This window comes from Hemitrygon akajei, chromosome 8 (genome assembly GCF_048418815.1).
Source record: "Hemitrygon akajei chromosome 8, sHemAka1.3, whole genome shotgun sequence".
Classification (NCBI taxonomy): domain Eukaryota; kingdom Metazoa; phylum Chordata; class Chondrichthyes; order Myliobatiformes; family Dasyatidae; genus Hemitrygon; species Hemitrygon akajei.
This window is the reverse complement of record NC_133131.1, coordinates 4,534,413-4,554,544: the sequence shown is the minus strand read 5'-3', so window position 1 is coordinate 4,554,544 and position 20,132 is coordinate 4,534,413. Positions and strand designations below refer to the sequence as shown.

General features: G+C 44.5%; 1 protein-coding gene across 4 annotated transcripts in view; it reads right to left on the bottom strand.

Annotated features, from left to right (window-relative positions):
- The window catches only part of LOC140731570 (bridge-like lipid transfer protein family member 2), a 109,583-nt gene that overhangs the window by 57,075 nt on the left and 32,376 nt on the right, over positions 1-20,132 (bottom strand). For all 4 annotated transcript variants that reach the window (XM_073053090.1, XM_073053091.1, XM_073053092.1 and 1 more), the window contains exons 13-21: positions 18,017-18,171; positions 16,758-17,052; positions 14,491-14,696; positions 10,985-11,999; positions 7,947-8,138; positions 7,665-7,867; positions 6,814-6,932; positions 5,612-5,832; positions 3,953-4,143 (exon numbers count right to left, since the gene is read on the bottom strand). In XM_073053090.1, coding sequence (XP_072909191.1) covers positions 3,953-4,143; positions 5,612-5,832; positions 6,814-6,932; positions 7,665-7,867; positions 7,947-8,138; positions 10,985-11,999; positions 14,491-14,696; positions 16,758-17,052; positions 18,017-18,171 — 2,597 coding nt within the window. The remainder of the gene's footprint in view (positions 1-3,952; positions 4,144-5,611; positions 5,833-6,813; positions 6,933-7,664; positions 7,868-7,946; positions 8,139-10,984; positions 12,000-14,490; positions 14,697-16,757; positions 17,053-18,016; positions 18,172-20,132) is intronic.

Here is a 20,132-nt window from a genome sequence, read left to right as displayed (position 1 = left end):
TGGCCTACTCCTGCACCTGTTGTCTATTGTCTATAAGAAATAAGGTGGATGATTTTGTTGTAATATTACAGATTGCCAGGTATGGTGTTGTGGCCATCACTGAATCATGGTTGAAGGATGGTTGTAGTTAGGAGCTGAATGTCCAAGGTTACACGTTGTATCAGAGGGATAGGAAGGTAGGCAAAATGGGTGTGCCTCTGCTGTTAAGAACAGCAACAAATCATTAGAAAGATGTGACATAGGATCAGAAGATGTTGAATCCTTGTGGGTTGTGATCTGCAAGGGTAGAAGGACCCTGATAGCAGTATATACAAGCCTATAAGCAGCAGCTGGGAAGTGGACTACAGATTACAATGGGACATAGAAAAAGCATGTCAAAACGGCAATGTTATGATAATCATGAGAGATTTTTACATGCAGGTAGATTGGGAAAAAATCAGGTTGGTAATGGATCTCAAGAGAGTGAATTTGCTGAATGCCTATGAGATGGCTTGCTATTGAGCCTTATAAGGGATCAGCTATACTGGATTGAGTGTTATATAATGAACTGGAGGTGATTAGGGAACATAAGGTCTTAAAGGAACCCTTAGGAGGCAGAGATAGTATGATTCAGTATGACTTGAAAGTTGATAATGTTACGAAAGTGGAGCAACTCTGAGGGGCTGAAGGGTACAAAGTCGCCCCCTCCTTTTTGAGAATCGCAAGATCGCTATTATTTCGGGTCTGAGACCCAGGAAATGAGAGAGAGACACCCAGAATACACAACCAGGTGGAATGTCCCCTGACATCAGCGGAACGGAACCACTGACTACTGCTATTGTCTCTTGGAGAAGGAATTGTGTATTGAGTACTGTACTATTCATTGAAACCCCTCAGGGGACAACCAGAGTGGTCTGGTTGAGGGATTGCATCATCCCAACCTGATTGACATCTGAGACCCCGTGAGTAAGGATAAAAGAGGGGTCAGGGGAACACCCCTTCAGACGCACCAGGAAAAACGCTAGAAATCCAGTGACAGCGTTTTATAGCGAAGCCGGTGAGAGCTCGTATGTGTCCTCCCTTGCCGGGGTGGCGGGCTCATCATGGAAGAACGGTTTAGCTAAAGGAGAGGTCACACTTGAACAGCCATGACAATGAGACACCTGACGGGTCGAAATCATAAAGGAAAGCCAGCAAGTTTTTCTCTTTCTCTCTCTCCAACAATTGCAACACAGAGACAACCAAAAGATGGCAGCTTGTGGAACTGCAGTGAACTTTATATTTCCATCGGACAATACATTATCCCCTAGACAACGATAGAGCTTATTTCTTATTGATTATTATACCCACACTTTTAGATTTAGTATTGACGACGTATATTATCTGTATATTTGCATTGATATTATTTTTGTGTATTTTTACTAATAAATACTGTTAAAAATAGTATCATCAGACTTCAACGGACGTCTCTATCTTTGCTGGTAAGTCACCCAGTTACGGGGTTCATAACAATAAGGAGAAAGTAAAGCCTGATGTAGCAGTATTTCAGTGGAGTAAAGAAAATTACAATGGTATGAATGGAGTTGGCCAAAGTAAATTGGAAGGAGGTGCTAGCAGGGATGACAGGACTTGAATTTCTGGGAAAAATGAGGAAGTTGCAGGATAGATTGTTTCCAAAAGCAAAGAAATACTCAAATGGCAAAACAGTACAACCATGCTAACAATGGAAGTCAAAGCTAATGTAAAAGCAAAAGAGAAGGCACACAACAAAGCAAAAACTAGCAGGAAGATATTAGAGGATTGGGAAACTTTTAAAACCTTACAGAAAGCAACCAGAAGAATCATTATGAGGGAAAAGATGAACTAGATGAGTATTTTGCATCAGTCTTCACTGCAGAAGACACTAACAGTGTGCCAGGTGTTGAAGGGTGTGCGGGAAGAGATCGAGTGCTGTTATTATTACAAGGGAGGTACTGCTCAACAGACTGAAAGAGGTAGCAGTAGAGATATTGGAGGAATTAGTAATTATCTTTCAAGAATCATTGGACTCCAACATGGTTCCAGAGGACCAGAAAATTGCAAATGTCACTTCACTCTTCATCGAAGGAGGAAGGCAAGAGAAAGGAAATTATAGACCAGTTAGCCTGACCTCAGTGGTAGGGAAGATGTTGGAATCGATTATTAATGACAAAGTTATTAAGTACTTGCTGACAAAGGGCAAGATAAAACAAAGTCAAAGTCCTTAAGGGAAAATCTTCCCTGATGGAATTCTTTAAGGAGATTACAAGTAGGATAGATAAAGGGGATGCAGTGGATGTTGTATTTTTGGACTTCCAGAAGGTCTTTGACAAGGTGCCATGCATGAGGCTTCTTAACAATTTAAGAGCCCATGGTATTACAGCAAAGTTACTGACACGGTTAGAGCATTGGTAGATAGATAGATAGATAGATACTTTATTCATCCCCATGGGGAAATTCAACATTTTTTCCAATGTCCCATACACTTGTTTTAGCAAAACTAATTACATAAATTACTCAGTAAAAATATGATATGCATCTAAATCACTCTCTCAAAAAGCATTAATAATAGCTTTTAAAAAGTTCTTAAGTAGTTTACTTAGATACATTAAATACAATCAACCCCGGCACTTTAACATATCTTACTCCTGGCGGTTGAGTTGTTGTTGGGACCACTTCTTTTTATGCTGTATATCAATGATTTAGATGAGGGAATAGCTGGCTTTGTTGCCAAGTTTGTAGATTATATGAAGATTGCTGGAGGGGCAAGTAATGTTGAGGAAACAGAAAGGCTGCATAAGGACTTAAACAGATCAAGAGAATGGGCAAGAAAGTGGCAAATAAAATACAGTGTTGGAAAATGTACGGACATGCACTTTGGTAGTAGAAATAAGTGTGCAGACTATTTTCTGAACAGGGAGAAAATCCAAAAATCTGAGATGCAAAGAGACTTGGAAGTCCTTGTGCAGAACACCTAAAAGTTAACTTGCAGGTAGAGTCAGTGGTGAGGAAAACAAATGCAATGTTAGCATTCATTTCAAGAGGTCTGGAATATAAGAGCAGGCATGTAATGCCGAGGCTTTATAAAGTATTGGTGAGGCTTCACCTTGAGTACTGAGAACAGTTTTGGGCTCCTCATTTGAGAAAAGATATGCTGGCATTGGAGACGGTTCAGAGGAGATTTACAAGGATAATTTCAGGAATGAAAGGGTTATCATATGAGGAATGCTCTGGGCCTGTACTCGCTGGAATATAGAAGGATGAGGGGGGGATCTCTTTGAAACCTTTAGAATGTTTAAAGGCTTAGACATATTAGATGTGGAAAGGGTGTTCCCATGGTGGGGGAGTCTAGGGTAAGAGGGCATAGCATCAGGTTAGAGGGACATTCATTTAAAACTGAGATGCAGAGAAATTCCTTTAGCCAGAGAGTAGCCACTGTGGAGGTCAGTTCGTTGGGCGTATTTAAGGCAGAGTTTGATAGGTTCTTGATTGGCCACGGCATCAAAGGTTACAGGGAGAAGGTTGGGAGTGGGGTTGAGGAGGGAAAAAAAGCATCAGCCATGATTGAATGGCAGAGTAGACTCAATAGGCCAAATGGCCTAATTCTGCTCCCATGTCTTATGGACTTCCACAGATGGTGGGAAACAGGACAGCGGGGAGCTGCAGGTAATCAGGAAACATTCTTAGTCATCCAGTTGCATACAGATCTGTAACTGCAGGATGAACTGCTTGCAAAGCAGCATTTACCAAAGACCAGCAAGTCCACAATGGAGTCTGGAGGTCACAGGCCTGACATCTACATGTCTGGGCCAAAGAATAGAGGTTGGAGGCCTGATGTCTGAGAGTCCTGGTGGAGGCCTGTCTGCGTGGGTGGGAAAAGGGCTTGGTTTGCTGCTGTTGTTGCTTGTGTTGTTCTGCTGAAAGGATCAGTGAAGGTCAGGACAAGGTACAGTACCTGTAATTGGGGAAAGACGGGATTGAAGGACACCAGCTTGTAATGTTGGCTCAGCTTCTTCTTGCTTGGTTTCAGATTATTGAAGAGCTTCCCCCGACAGATGGGTCTGGAAACAGTTGTCCACGTAGCCCAGAAGTTCTGCATCCAGCGCAGGGTGCTGCTATACAACAGGATTCGTGACTCGGTGCTTCCTGAGTGTGCAACAGTAGTTATTACCAACTGCCCCAAAATCTCAGCGCCCACCAGCACAGCTTGGGGAGGGAGCTCCACTCCCCAGGTTACACTTACTAAATCATTCTGGATTTTTCAAAAAATGTAAAAAAACAATGTGCTCACTCACAGCGAAGTGTAAACACCTGGCCTCCCCATCCGGGACACAGACACATAGAGCAGTATAACTCACACCCTTCTGGTACACAATCAGTCACACTAGTGTGAACACCAGTGTAAATGCAATGTCCCAGCACACACTCACACTCGTGTCAGAATCAGAATCAGGTTTATTATCACTGGCATGTGACATGAAATCTGTTAACTTAGCAGCAGCAGTTCAATGCAATACATTATCTAGCAGAGACAGAAAAAATAAATAAATAAAATAAAACAATAAATAAACAAGTACATCAATTACATATATTGAATAGATTATTAAAAATGTGCAAAAAAAGGAATACTTTATACCAAAAACATTGAGGTAGTGTCCAAAGCTTCAATGTCCATTTAGGAATCAGATGGCAGAGGGGAAGAAGCTGTTCCTGAATCGCTGAGTGTGTGCCTTCAGGCTTCTGCATCTCCTACCTAATGGTAACAGTGAGAAAAGGGCATGCCCTGGATGCTAGAGGTCTTTAATAATGGACAGTGCCTTTCTGAGACACCGCTCCCTAAAGATGTCTTGGTACTTTGTAGGCTAGTACCAGATGGAGCTGACTAGAAGCTGAAGCCTTCTGCAGTTTCTTTCAGTCCTGTGCAGTAGCCCCTCCACACTAGACAGTGATGCAGCCTGTCAGAATGCTCTCCACGGTACACTGACAGGCTGCACCACGGTAAACATGCTGTTCCAATACACCAATGTAAATATACTGTTCCAGTACACTCTCACACTTGTGTGAACACCAGTGTAAATATACTGTTCCAGTACACACTCGCACTTGTGTGAACACCAGTGTAAATATACTGTTCCAGTACACACTCGTACTTGTGTGAACACCAGTGTAAATATACTGTTCCAGTACATACTCGCACTTGTGTGAACACCAGTGTAAATATACTGTTCCAGTACATACTCGCACTCATGTGAACACCAGTGTAAATATACTGTTCCAGTACATACTCGCACTTGTGTGAACACCAGTGTAAATATACTGTTCCAGTACATACTCGCACTTGTGTGAACACCAGTGTAAATATACTGTTCCAGTACATACTCGCACTTGTGTGAACACCAGTGTAAATATACTGTTCCAGTACACACACACACTCATGTGAACACCAGTGTACACATACTGTTCCAGTGTACACTCACACTCCGGTGAACACCAGTGTAAACATACTGTTCTTGTTCACATTCACTCTAGTGTAAATACCCACCATTTAAGTACATACTCACTCACACAAGCATAAACCAGCATACACAGGGTCAGTCCTTGTGGTCACACTCACCTCTGCCTGATGCATCCAGGTTCATCATTAGTGAAATGTTGAGATTCCGTGATCGGAAGAGTTTATAGGAATCATGCACCTCTCCATCTGGTAGGGTTTCCAGGTTGTTCGAAGAGCACAACACAACGCTGTGGTGGTCAAAGGGGTTTCCCTGGCAGATCCACTGGAGGTCAATGGTGAGGCGCAGGTCAGGTAAGTGAAGAAAGCAGCAGTCATCATACCTGTGGAGGAAGTAAACAATGTCACAGTCAAAGTAACATTTATTACCAAAATACATACATGTTACCATATGCTACCTTAAGGTTAATTTTTCTACAGGTATTTACAAGAAAATAAAGAAATACAATAGAATTTATGAAAAACTATACATAAACAAAGACTGACAAACAACTAATGGGCAAATAAAAAAATAACTAATACTGAGAATGAGTTGTAGAATCCTTGAAAGTGAGGTGAGGCTGTAGGTTGTGGAATCAGTTCAGCTGAGGTGAGTGAAGACCTTCACTCTGGTTTAAGAGTCTGATGGTTGTAGGGTAGCAACTTTTCCTGGACTCTGTGGTGTGGGACTTAAAAGCTCCTGTACCTTTTTCCTGATGGTGGCAATGAGAAGAGATCATGGCTTGGATGGTGCGGGTCCTTGATGAAAAATGCTGCTTTCTTGTGCAATGCTCCATGTAGATGTGCTCAATGGTGGGGAGGGTTTTGCCTGCGAAGTACTGGGCTGTACCCACTACTTTCCTGTTACTGGGCATCGGCGTTTCCATACCATACCAGGCCACTGTTTTGCAAAAAGTCAGCATACTCTCTCCTGTGCATCTTTAGAAGTTCATCAGAGTATTAGATGATATGCTAAATCTATGCAAACTACTAAGAAAGTAGAGGTGTTGTGCCTTCTTTGGTTGGCACTTACTTGTTGAGTGTGATGGGGCGATGCAGTCACTGAAGCCCATCATACCCAACCCCTGATTAGAATAAAGGCTCACCCAATGTCTAGCCCACCCGACTAACAAATCCTCTGTACTTGCAAGATGATAAACCTCACACGAACCCACACAGCATTCTCGCCTTCTCACATTTTCTCTCACTTCAGCGCTGCCTCAATACAGAAATAACAGAGAGACAAAGAGAAGTACAAGAAAGACAGGGGAGAGATAGGGGGAGAGGACAGAAAAGGAAACATGTGTAGAGGGGTAGGGACTTACTTTGATGCAGTTCGCACATTGACATCAAGGTCGCCTGCAAAGCAAAATTGGCAATTCTTCCAGATGAACTGTAACTTGCTCCATTCCCAGTGCATGTTCTCAGTGGTGTTGTATGGATCCTGTAGGATGGTAGCACGTAACCAGAGGCATTCATGACAACCATCCCCTCCCACTCTGCTCTGCGATGGCATCCACCCCACCCCATGTGAACTCTGCTCACAAACCCACCTTTCCCCTTGCCACCCAACACTTTCTTCCTTCCCAAAACCTCAGTGCCACTGTCTCAATTCCCGCCACTATCAGTTAGGGGCGTGTACATTCTCCCCTGACTGCATGGGTTTCCTCCCACATTCTAAGGATACATAGCTTAGGGAAAGTATGTTGGCAACACTGCATGACAATCCTCAGACTGTGCCGGTCACTGACATAAATGACACATTTCACAGTATGTTTCAATTTGTTGATGAACATGTGACAAGATAATTTTTAATCTTTCTCCCTCAACTCTTCTTTCCCTCAGCTTCACAACCTCCCTGACTCTTTCCTTCCCTCCATTTCTCACGCCCCACTCACATTATCTTCACCTTGTAATACACCTCACTCCACCTCTTTCCCCTACAGCAGCTTCCCCACTTCCATTTCTCTACCTCACCTTTCTTCGGCCTTCATCCTCTCCCCACTTCCCTCCCTCACTCTCCCCAACTACCCAACCTTCTCCCTATAGACTCATGACAATTCACCCCCCCCAGTCTCTCCCTCCCTCCTCCCCTTCCCACCCCTCCTTCTCCTGTCCCAGCTCCCCATGGTTGCAATGCCCCTAGCCCTTTCTCTCTTTCTCTTCGAGCTCATACCTCAGTAGCAAGCTGGTGCAGGTTGGCTTGCTCAATGTCCATTCTCCAGGTCCCATGGAAAAGCAGCCGGCTCTTGTCCCACCAGGTGAGGGGTGGGCTTGGGTCCACCGTGGGTTTGGTGAGGAGATCGATGGCCTGCCCAATCAGTGTCCAGGCTGGGTCCCAGCATGGACCCCACACAATGGTGAAGAGGGAGACCTGGGCTGAAGAGGCAAAGGGAAGTGGTGAGGAGCCCAATCCGGCTTGACCAGAAGCACGAGAGCCAAATGCATCAGTACTTACACTCAAAGTCATGGTACCATTTCAAAGGTGGCATGTTCCTCTCGATTACAGCATCACCCCAGGGAGCTCCCAAAGACAGCTTCACCTTTCGCCTTGCACGGGGTTGTCCATCCTCCTCGGACCCAATCAGCTTTCCTGAAAGATTCCAGTCTCGTATCTCAAACAGATACCGAGGGTAATCACGGATTCGAACTGCAGGGATGAACATGTGATTAGTCAACATCACCACCATCCTTTCTCTGCTCAGTCACTCACAGACAGTTCGAGTCTCTCAGACAAGAGATGCTCTTCCTTGGACTGTGGGCATTGAGAGATACAAAACCCTGAAGGCGTGTACCACCAGGCTTGGCAAGTGGGAGGCCTCTAAAAGTGAAATTTTGTAAGTACAAAGCTTGTATATGTTGTCAGAATAAAAGGTAAAGATAACAAATGTAGGTACATGGAACCTTGGTTTTCAAAGGATATTGAGACCCCGGTTCCAAAAAATAAAAGGAAGTGCATAGCAGGTACAGGCAGGTAGGAACAAATGAGGTGCTTATAAAGTATAAGAAATGTAAGAGAACACTTAAGTAAATTAGGCGGGCCAAAAGAAGGCATGAGGTTGCCCAAGCAGACAAGGTGAAGAAGAATCCTAAAGGTTCTACAGATATGTTAAGAGCAAAAGGATTGTAAAGGATAAAATTGGTCCTCTGCGAGATCAGAATGGTAATCCATGTGTGGAGCCAAAAGAGATGGGGGGAGATCTTTAGTGAATTTTTTGCATCTGATGGAGATGAACACAGTCTATGGAAGTGAGGTAAAGCAGCATCAACTTCATGGATCCTATACAGATTACAGAAGAGGAGGTGTTTGCTGTCTTGAAGTAAATTAGGGTGGATAAATCCCAAGGGCCTGATCATCTGCTCCCTCAGACCTAGCAGAGATATTTTGAAATCATCCTTAGAGACAGGTGAGGAACCTGAGGATTGGATAGCTGATGTTGTTCTGCTTTTAAGATTCTAAAAATAAACCAGGAAATTATAGGCTGGTGAGTCTGACATCAGTAGTGAGAGAGTTATTGAAATGTATTCTAAGCGACTGGATATATGAGTTTTTAGATAGACATGGACTGATTACGGATAGTCAGCATTACTTCATGTGTGGTAGGTCAGGTCTAACCAATCTTATCAAGAAGAAAGTTGATGAAGGCAAGACAGTGGATGTTGTCTGCATGGACTTTAGCAAGGCATTTGACAAGGTCCTGTGTGGGAGGTTGGTCATGAAGGTTCAGTCGCTCAGCATTCAAGATTAGGTAGTAAATTGGATTAGGCAGTAAATCGGATTAGACACTGGCTTTGCGGGAGAAGCCACAGAGTGGAAGTAGATGCCTGCCTCTCTGTCAGAAGGTTACGACTAGTGGAGTGCTGCAGGGATCGGTGCTGTGTCTATTGTTGTTTGTCATCTATATCAACGATCTGGATGATAATGTGGTTAACTGGATCAAAAAAAATTGTGGATGACACCAAGATTGGGGGTGTAGTGAACAATGAGAAGACCATCATGGCTTGCAGTATGATTTGGACCAACTGGAAAAATGGGACATGGAATTTAGTGCAAATGTTGCACTTTGGGAGGACCAAGTCTTATACGGTCAACGGTAGGGTACTGAGGAGTGCAACAGAAGTAAGAAGAACAGGTTCATAATTCATTGAAAGTGGTATCACAGGTAGATAGGGTTGTAAGGAAAGCTTTTGGCACATTGGCCTTCATAAGTACAGGAGATGAGTATGTTGAAGTTATATAAGATATTGGTGAGGCCTAATTTGGAGTATTATGTGCTGTTTTGGTCACCTGCCTATAAGAAAAATGTAAACAAAGCTTGAAAGAGTACAGGGAAAATTTCCAAGCATTTTGCCAAGTCTGGAGGATATCAATTACAAGGAAAGATTAACAAGGTTAGGACTTTTTTTCCATGGAATGTAGAAGATTGAGGGGAGATTTGATATAGGTATACAAATATACAAAATTATGAGGGGTATGAGGGTAAATGCAAACTGGCTTTTTTCACTGCGGTTGGATGGGACTACAACTAAAGGTCTTGGGTTAAGAGTGAAAGGTGGAAAGTTTAAGGGGAACATGAGGAGAATCTTCTTCACTCAGAGGGTCGAGAGAACATGGAATGAGCTGCCAACACAAATGGTGCATGCCAGCTTGATTTCAATATTTAAGAGAAGTTTGGGTAGATATATGGATGGTAGAGGAGTGGAGGGATATGGTCCCTGAGCAGGTCAATGGGAGTAGGCAGCTTAAATGATTCAGCAAAAGGGCCTGCTTCTGTGCAGGACTTTTCTATGAATCTATGTGACAGCAATAAACCAATTAAACCCTTGTACCAGATAACCCTGATACTGCTAGCTCACAGAAAGCATCTTCCACCAAGGTCAATAAAACCTTTAAAAAGGACAAAGAGAGGATGCAGAGGAGATTCACCAGGATGCTGTCTGGATTGGAGAGCATGTCTTATGAGGATAGGCTAAGCAAGGAGAATGAGAGGTGACTTGATAGAGGTGGACAAGATGATAAGAGGCACAGAAAGAGGGGAAAGCTAGAGACCTTTTTCCTAGAGTGGAAATGCCTATTATGAGAGGGTATAATTTTAAAGTGTTTGGAAAGTATGGGGGTGGTGGAATGCCAGAGGCAGACTTGTTTTTTTTTTTAAACATGAGTGATATGTGTATGGACTATATATGTGCTGTACTATATTCTACATTCTTTAAAGTACCCAGATGAAAGTTGGAAGTGGGGTGGGAGAGGAGACAGAGGTGGAGAGAAGGGGACAGGTGAGAAGTGAGCAAAGGAAAGGGATGAGGTAACGGAGGAGGTTGAGATGGAGACAGAGTGACATTGTGTCAGTGGGAGAGAAGGTATGAAGATGGTGGGGGGGGGGGGGGAAGGTTAGAGAGTGAACACAAGGAAGATCAACCACACTGCCCCACCATCACATTTTCCAACTCAAGCCAAGACCCCTCAGCACCCCCATCCCCACCCCTCAGTCTCACCAAGAAACGCTTTGGCTTGGAACTTCACCTGCCGGCACCAGTGGATGAGGAGCCGCAGGCCGTCCTGGGGGAAGGGGCTGGAGCCGTCCAGCCTTTGCATCTCCTCCTGCACACGCTGTGCGCCGTGAGTGGAGGCCTCGGCCGTGGCCCTCAGCTCCAAATCAGTGATCAGCCAGGTAAGCAGGGCCTTGCGCATGGGTGTGTTGGCATAGAGACGTTGAGAGCGTTGCACGTACATGTTGATGTTGGTCTGCTCCAGTGAGGCATAGAGGTCCTCGATCTTGCGGGCGGGCAGCAGCTCACCATGCTGTTTGCGAAGGGCAGTCACCTTGGCATCCAGCAGCTTCAGCCTCTTGGTGCTCTCCTTGCTCTCATCCTTCATCAGCTCATAGTCATCTCGCAGCTTTACCTCAAAGACGCTGTCCAGGAAGACGAAGGAGAACTGGCCCAGGCGGAGGACTATGTTGGAGGGCAGTGGTCCCGCTGGTCTCCCCTCCCGCAGGGGACCGCCAACACGGTGCAATGCCTTCAGCCAGTTGGCCACGGTCACACACTGGTCAAAGGCACTGGAGAAATCGTAACGGAAGGGGAACTCTGCCGAGGCACTGGAGAGCTGGATGGCCCACATCCCGACTCTGGAGCCTGGAAGTGGATCCCACAGCTCCCTCTGCACCTCAGCATCCCTGAAGGAGAAGATGTCATGGCCGTCGAAGACCAGCACCAGCTGGGAGGCCTGCAGCTGCTTTTCCTCGCCCTGCACCCTGCCCGCCATGTTCGCCACCCGCAGCTGAACCACATGCTCAGGAGCGACTTTTGCGCTGACTGTCAGGTTCTTCAGCTCCAGCTCCAGACCGACGGACCTCCTACCCAAACTGCCCTTGCCCACTGGCAGCTTTCCCGCTGCCAGGCTTGCCTGCAGGCTCTGATGCATTTGCCTGGCCTCCTGGAGGTGATGGTAGAGGAACATGTGGCTGGTAGGATCCCACTGTACATTGACATCCTGCAGGGATCGCAGCTGGAAGAAAGTGAGGGAGTTAGACGCACATCCATCATGCACCCTAACACCAGAGGAGAGGGGTGAGAGCAGCCTCTCACAAAATCAGAATCATGTTTATTATCACGGACAGATGTCGTGAAATTTGTTGTTTTCTAGCAGCAACACAGTACATTAGAAATTACTATAAACTCCAATATCAAAATAAGTGCAAAAAGAGAGCAAAATAATGAGACAGCATTTGTGAGTTCCTGGACCCATGTTTAGAAGAATGATTGGAGTTTTGAGAGGGATTCATTTTTGGGAGGGTTTTGATTTACTTTTTGCAAGTTTGGCACAACACTGTGGGTTGAACGGCCTGTTCCAGTGCTGTACTGTTTTATATTCTATGTTCTATCTCACGAGGGGTGATCTCAAATTCTTAATACATATAAGTATATAATGCTAATAAAATTGATTCTTGATTGAAACCTATTGAATATTGAAAGGCCTAGACAGAGTGGATGTGGAGCGAATGTTTCCCATAGCAGGAGAGTCTAGAACAGGGCACAGCCTCAGAAAACAAGGAAAGAGATGAAGAGAAATTTATTTCACTGGGGTGGGGGGGGGGGGGTGAATCTGTGGAATTCATTACCACAGATGGCTGTGGAAACCAAAGTGGAGGTTGATAGGTTCTTGATTAGTCAGGGTATCAAAGGTTACAGGGCAAAGGCAGGAGAATGGGGATGAGAGGGATAATTAATTGGCCATGATCGAATGACTGAGCAGACTCGATGGGCTAAATGAATTAATTCTACTCCTCTGTCTTATGGTCTAATGGACTGTTCAGAAATATGATGGACCCCTTAGAAAAGGTTCCCACCCTTTTTATGCCATGGACCAATACCATTAAGCAAGGGGCCCATGGACTCCAGGTTGGGAACCCCTGCCTTAGGTCCTAGACCCCCATCAATGCAAGCTCCACCAGAGACTGCATGGTTTTGAAGTTCAGCCCCTGCCCTGAGGACAAGTTCAACAGCTACAGTGTTCAGTCACACTCTCAGTCAAGACAGCTGTGGTTTGGGTGAAACACTGTTTTGGGGGTGGGGGGGTTCAGTGCGAACTCTGATGTTCAATAGGGAGGACCATAAGAGGATGGCTGACTCTGGTCCTCAGGTGGTGTTTTGGGGGAGATTATAGGACATATATGGTAGGGCAGTGGTGACGTTTGGAGGTGCAACATATGTTGATGAGACAGCACCTGCAACTCAAAATAATCTGTGCCAGGGAACTTAAAGGTGGCCCATGACCGGAGAGGCAAAACAAGCAGAAATTGTTATTAATTCGTTATTGTGTTTGACTGCAGGAATATAAAACCCCTTCATTAGGAGACAAGAGGAGGCCATTTGGTCTATCAAGGTGGCTATTTGGTACCACGGTAGCATAGCAGTCATCACAATGGTATACAGCCAGTGTACTGGGTTCAATTCCTGCTGATGAGTTTGCACATTCTCCCCGTGACCGTGTTGGTTTTCTCCAGCTGCTCCAGTTTCCTCCCACATTCCAAAGCTGCATGAGTTAATAGGCTAATTGGACACTTGGGTGGTGTGGGTTCATTGGCCAGATGGGGTTGTTACTGTGCTTTATTGTCTTTGCTGTACCAACAATCCTACTCCCAATGTAATCTACTCCCCTGTGATTTTCCCAGCTACACCGGGTATTATGTACAGCGGACAATTAACCAATCTGTACGTCTTTGTGATGTGAGAGGAAACCCAAGCACCCTGAGAAACCCTACCACAGGAAACTCCACACAGTCAGTGTCCAAACTCTGGACTGGCATTGAGAGCCAGGAGCTCCAAAGGAGAGTGTTGGTCTACCCGGAGGTGACACCAAAGGTAAACAATTAGTAAATAATAGTCAAAAAAGCAACACAGCTGCCCATGTATTCAATAACACAGGAAATTCTGCAGATGCTGGAAACCCAGAGCAGCACACACAAAATGCTGGAGGAACTCAGCAGGTCGGGCAGCATCTATGGAGGTCAACGTTTCAGCCCTTTAACTTTTCCACCTATCCCCTCCCAACTTGTCACTTCATCCCTCTCTCCCAGCCAACAATCTTCCCTCTCACCTGGTTTTACCCATCACCTGCCAACATGTACTCCTTCCCTCCCCCGCCTTCTTATTCTGGCTTCCTTTCCAGTCCAGATGAAAGGTCTCGGCTAGAAACATCAACTGCTTATTCCCCTTCATAGATGCTGCCTGACCTGCTAAGTTCCTCCAGCATTTTGTGTGTGATCCACATATTCAATTGCATACTCTGGAAAACAACGCATCTCTAGACAACAGAAAACTATCTAGAATAGTTCAAAGAGATAACACAAATTAGCAATAAATCAGATAGCTTTGTGAGCTTTACCCTCAGCTTGTCCACCTGACTATAAGTTGACAGGTTTCCTAAGGAACCAAGCTTTAGATGGTCTGGAGTGCCAAGCTCTAGTCAGAAGTCACTTTATCCAGCAAATCCTCACCTCAAAAGACCAGCCATGTGTGAAGAAAGCGACGGTGAACTGGGATACTGAGAGAAGATGTGTGGGGATATTTTTCAGATTGGGATGGAGCTGTATACTGTTCGTTATATCTTTCTCCACTGCGAGGGATAAGCTCTCCACTTCACTGATTAAACTCTCCACATTGTTGTCAACAGACACGGATTTCACCTGCAGAATGCTGGCACCTATCCAACAGAAAAGAATTTTTTTTTTTAAAACTTTAGCTTCATTTGTCAAATGCACATCGAAACAGTGAAATGGGTCATTTCCGTCACCAACTAACACAGCCAGAGGATGTGCTGGGGGCAGCATACAAGATTACCATTCTTCTGGCATGTACATAGCATGCCCACAATTTACTAACACTAACCCGCATATTTTTGGACTGCGACAGGAAATCAGACTGGAGGAAACCCGCACAGTCATGGGGAGAATGCACAAACTCTTTAATTGAACTCAGGTCACTGCTGCTGTAATCAGTGTTATGTTTACCACTATGCCACCCTGCGGATGGGTGCCCATTGGTTGGCATGAAATGGTTGGCCATGGTGTATGCCTCTATGGGATGAAAGAATCAGCTGAGAGATATTGGAATATCTCCCAATTAACACATCAGCCACCACCTAGGGAAATTCAGGGCAGCTACGAACACGGACCCCTCTGGCAACACTTTCATCTGCAAACTGAATTTTTAAAGCAATCTGTCCTCTGCAAGGATGTGGAAGAACAGCCTCCTCAGAACCCTCCAGAACAGAGGCAGGTCCAGGATCCTGGCAACCACACAATGACAAACCGTGATTGATGGAAGGAACATAATTAAATGATAGGGACACATGCCTGTCTTTGGAGTGGATGGGTGAGAGGGAAGAACAGGGCTTGTTTTGCAATTGTTGCTTGTTGTGTTCTGTCAACCATTATGGGGGATGCTATGTTGACACCAGAATACGTGGCAAAACTTGTAAGCTGTTCCCAGCACATCCTTGGGTGTGTTAGTTATAAACACAAATGATGCATTTCACTATTTGTTTTGATGTACACGTGAGAAATAAATTTGAATCTTGATCTTGAGTTTAGAAGGTGGTCTTATGCTTATGGTCTTACTGTCTAAGATGTATCCTCAGGCAGGGATCGAGGAAATAACAGGCTACAATGAGTGCAATTAAAAACCACTTCTGAACAGGGGTTTGGTGGAATTACAAACTCCAAGGTGAAATGAGGTTTGGAAACAGACTGATCAAATTTCTCAGAAACACAGATTAGCAGAAATACTCAGCAGGTCAAGAAGTATCTGTGTGGAGAGTAACAGAGTTAACGCTGAAAATGAAACATTAATCCTATTTCGTTCTCCACTGATACTGTCTAACCGGCTGAGTATTTCATAAACAATATATTCTGCAGATGCTGGAAATCGAGAGCAACACACACAAGCTGCTGGAGGAATTCAGCAGGTCAGGGAGCATCTATGGAAAGGAATAACAAGTCAGCATTTCAGGCTGACATTCATCAGGACTGGAAATGAAGGGAGAAGTCAACAATTTCATCAGGCTTCTGTCCACTTCTTTTCCAGTCTTGATAAGGGTCTCAGCCCGAAATGTTCACTCTTCCGTCCTCTCTATAGATGTTGCCTGACCTACTGAATTCCTCCAGCATTTTAAGTGTGTTGTTGAGTACTCCTAACATCACCTATTGCTATTTGAAATATCAATTCTTCAGTTTTTGCTCTTGAACATATCTCTGCTGGGAACTGAAACAGATTCAAGATTCAACATTGCTTAATGTCATTTCCAGGACACTTGTAAAGGAGAACTAAATAATTGTTACTCCGGACTGTATGCAGCACAAAAAAAACAATAATTTTTAAAAACAATAAATATAAATACACAAGATAACTTATATACACAGACTGATTGTATTTCATAAAGTGATACTAAGTACAAGAATATCTGTCCATGGGATGACTGACAGCAAAAGATAAAGTAATGGTGGAGTGATGGGTAAATGGGTGGAGGTGTTGATCAGCCTCGCTGCTTGGGTAAAGTAACTGTTTTTGAGATTTGTGGTCCTGGCATGGTTACAATGTGGCTTGCTCCCTGATGGGAGTGGGACAAACAGAACAAGGGTAGGTAATGATAAACAAGATACAGATCATCAGAAGACGTTTGAGGAGCTGAATAGCTTACTCCTCTATCTAACTGTTGGGATTCCAGTGTAGGAATGGAAAGGAACAGAAATCATTTGTGACTTACCTGCTGTACTGGAGAGAAAGAAGAGCGTGATGTCTTCCAGTTTAACATTCACTCTGGAGAGACGGACCCTAGGTTCACTGTTGATAACCAGATCCTCATGCATAGAGTCACATTCTATGATGACAGGGTTCTCTTTTGAAGGTGCCTCCTGACCTCCTGGTATCAGAGACAATACCTTTGACAGACACTGCACTGCCGTCTCCACAATCTCCACTTGTAGCTCACTCACAGTGCCGTCCAGGTGCAGAGTGTTGGTATATTCACTGGTTAGTGATGGAGCCTGGCTGTAACTCCCCTGGAGACAGAGGGGGGACAGGGAAAGAGTCAAAGTCTGTTCATGCACCCATCCCACACTCCCAGATACTACACCTATTACATACAGGGCACCCGTCCCACTAGTCACAGTGGATTACATCCCCAGTACTCTCCAGTGACTGTTTGGCACACAGTTTCATTCTACATTAACACAATCACATCCAGTCAAATGAATCACGTTCCCAAGCTCTCTGATCATGTCAGGTGACACTCTGCACCCACCAACCCCATCTGACTCCAATGAGACTAGGCAGTATAACAGGTCAGCACAGATTAGATGGGCTGAAGGGCATGTTTTCTGCTGTAGTGCTCCATGACTATGATAAATTTCCTGAGTTCAATTCCCACCACTACCTGTAAGGAGTTTGTACATTCTCCCTGTGACTGCGTGGGTTTCTCCGGGTGCTCTGGTTTCCTCCCACAGTCCAAAAATGTACTGGTTGGTTGGTTAAGTGGTCATTGTAAATTGTCTCATAATTAGGCTAGGGTTAAATAGGTGGTCGCTGGGTGGCACAGCTCGTTGGGCTGGAAGGGCCTGTTCTACGCTGTATTTCTAAATGAAATGAAATAAATTTCAATCTCAGTAGCCTATACCTCCTGTTATTGGGGAGACAGGCCCTGTAATTATTTTTTGAATTTATAGTAATTTCATATGTTTGTACTGTATTGCTGCCATTAAGCAATTTGACACACAAATCAGTGATAATAAATCAATTAAAACACAAAATGCTGGCAGAACTCAGCAGGCCAAACAGCATCTATGGGAGGAGGTAGTAATAAATCAAATTCAGATTCATACACGGTAGGACACAGCCTGTCATTCCTCAGTCAAATGAAGATCATATCCCAGAGGTCTACAAATACACTAGACCATGCTGAACGCAAAATTTCAATCCCCCATCCCTCTCCAATCACTTGAGATGATCCCACCCACCCCCTCTTACCTGCAGGTTCATCACATCCACGACAAGAACATCTCCCCACACGTGGGTGTTGGCTGGAGGAGGTGCTCTCAGTACCTGTGACCCCTCGCCTGCTCTCCACCAAAGGCTCTTCAGTGCCAGGTTCCCTCGCCAGTGTGACTTCAGGTGTTGGATGTCTGTGGGCACAATGAGGTTCAGTGTGTTACTGACCATACAGTAAATCCACTCCACCCCACAGGGCAGGTCCTCCATCATATACCTCTCCTGTGAGGTTCAATGTGTAACTGACCATTAGGTAAGTGCACTCCACCCCCTGGCAATGTCCTCCATCAGGTACCTCTCCCACACTGCATCTAGGCTGCTTCAGACCTGGAGCCCAGGATTTCTAACTCAAAGCAGAACTCAGACTCAGCACAATAAACCAGCATACCCCTACCATCCCTCTGAAAGAGTTCTCCTTCCCGAGTCCTGAAAATGTCTTTTTACTATTTACTCAGCTTCCTTCTGAAGGAAAAAGCAAAAACCAGGACTGGCCCTCTTCTCATTACTACCATCAGGGAGGAGGTGCAGGAGTCTGAAGACACACATTCAACATTTTAGGAGCAGCTTCTTCCTCTCCACCATCAGATTTCTGAACAGTCAATGAACCCATGGACACTACCTCACTATTTTGCTCTCTTTCTACACTACTCATTTAGCTTTATATTTCTTATTGCAACTTATTGTAATTTTTTTGTACTGTACTGCTGCCGCAAAGCAACAAATTTCATGACACATCAATGATAATAAACATGATTCTGCCAGAGGGAACTGAGACAGACAGAGACAGAGAAAATTAATATGCAAGAATGAAGTCATTTAATCAAGTCAAGTGTATATATGTGTTGTTCCATTTACAAAGTTTTCTATTCAGAATTGCTTTTGCTTCATTAACCTCAGGAGTTCCATCACTATGTTACATGTAAACATACCTACTAACACCATCACTGGTGGTAGGTGTAATTACAAGACAACTTTTGTTGGGGGTAAAAAGGAAAATAAAAAGCTAATACTGGAAATCCAGAACAAGAACAGGAAATGCTGGAAATACTGAGAAGGTCAGGCAACATTCGTGTGAAGACAGCTAACATTTCAGATTGAAGAACTAGGAAGACAAATAAAGTTTATAAATTTGCAGAAACCAACATGAGATGCTAGAGAAACTCAGCAGATCAGGCAGCATCAATAGAGAGGAATTGAACAGTCATGCTTCATGCCAAGACCTTCATCAGGACTTTATCAGATCACATCAGGATTTGCTCCCCCTACAGATGCTGCCTCACCCGTTCAGTTCCTCAAACATTTTGTTTGTGTTACTCTGGACTTACAACATCTACAATCTCTCATATCTCCTTGTGAAGTTGAAAGGACGGTGTGGGGAGAAGGCATGCCGTTGATGGGGTAACACTGCATTGACAATGGGGATAAACTCTCAGCAAGGTTATCTGTTCACTGAGTCAATGGGAGCAATTAGACAGTGAGAACACAGACAAAAGAATGTAGGAGTTGTGAAAAGCAGAACCGGAGGACACGTCCGGCAGGTCAGGCTGAGGACATCCTCCACTCAGAAAGAGCAAGCTGACCCAATGCCACCGGTGGATGACTGTTATAGACCAATAAATCATGTTACATAGGCAGCTGCTGTTAGAAGTGAGGAGACAATTTACATGGTGAAGAGGATTCAATGGATGGTTCAAAGTAAACCTGATTAAGTAGTGCTTTTGATACACCAGTGATTAACTCTCACATTCTCTGCTAAGTACACAGGGCATGGCAAGGAGAGCCATCTGTGCAAAGAGCTCTTGAGAAAGATAAGCTTGATTGTCACACATACATCTAAACATACAGTGAAATGCGTCATTTGTGTCACTGGACAGCACAGTCCGAGAACTTGGTGAGGACAGCCCGCATGTGTTGCCACACTTCTGGCAGCAGCACAGCATGCCCACAACTTACTGACTCTAACTTGTACATCTTTGAGGAGCCCAGAGTACCCAGAGGAAACCCACATGATTGTGGGGAAAGCATACAAACTCCTTATAGACAGTAGTGGGAATTGAATACTGATGAGTGGTTAAAACGATTAAATTCTGAGATT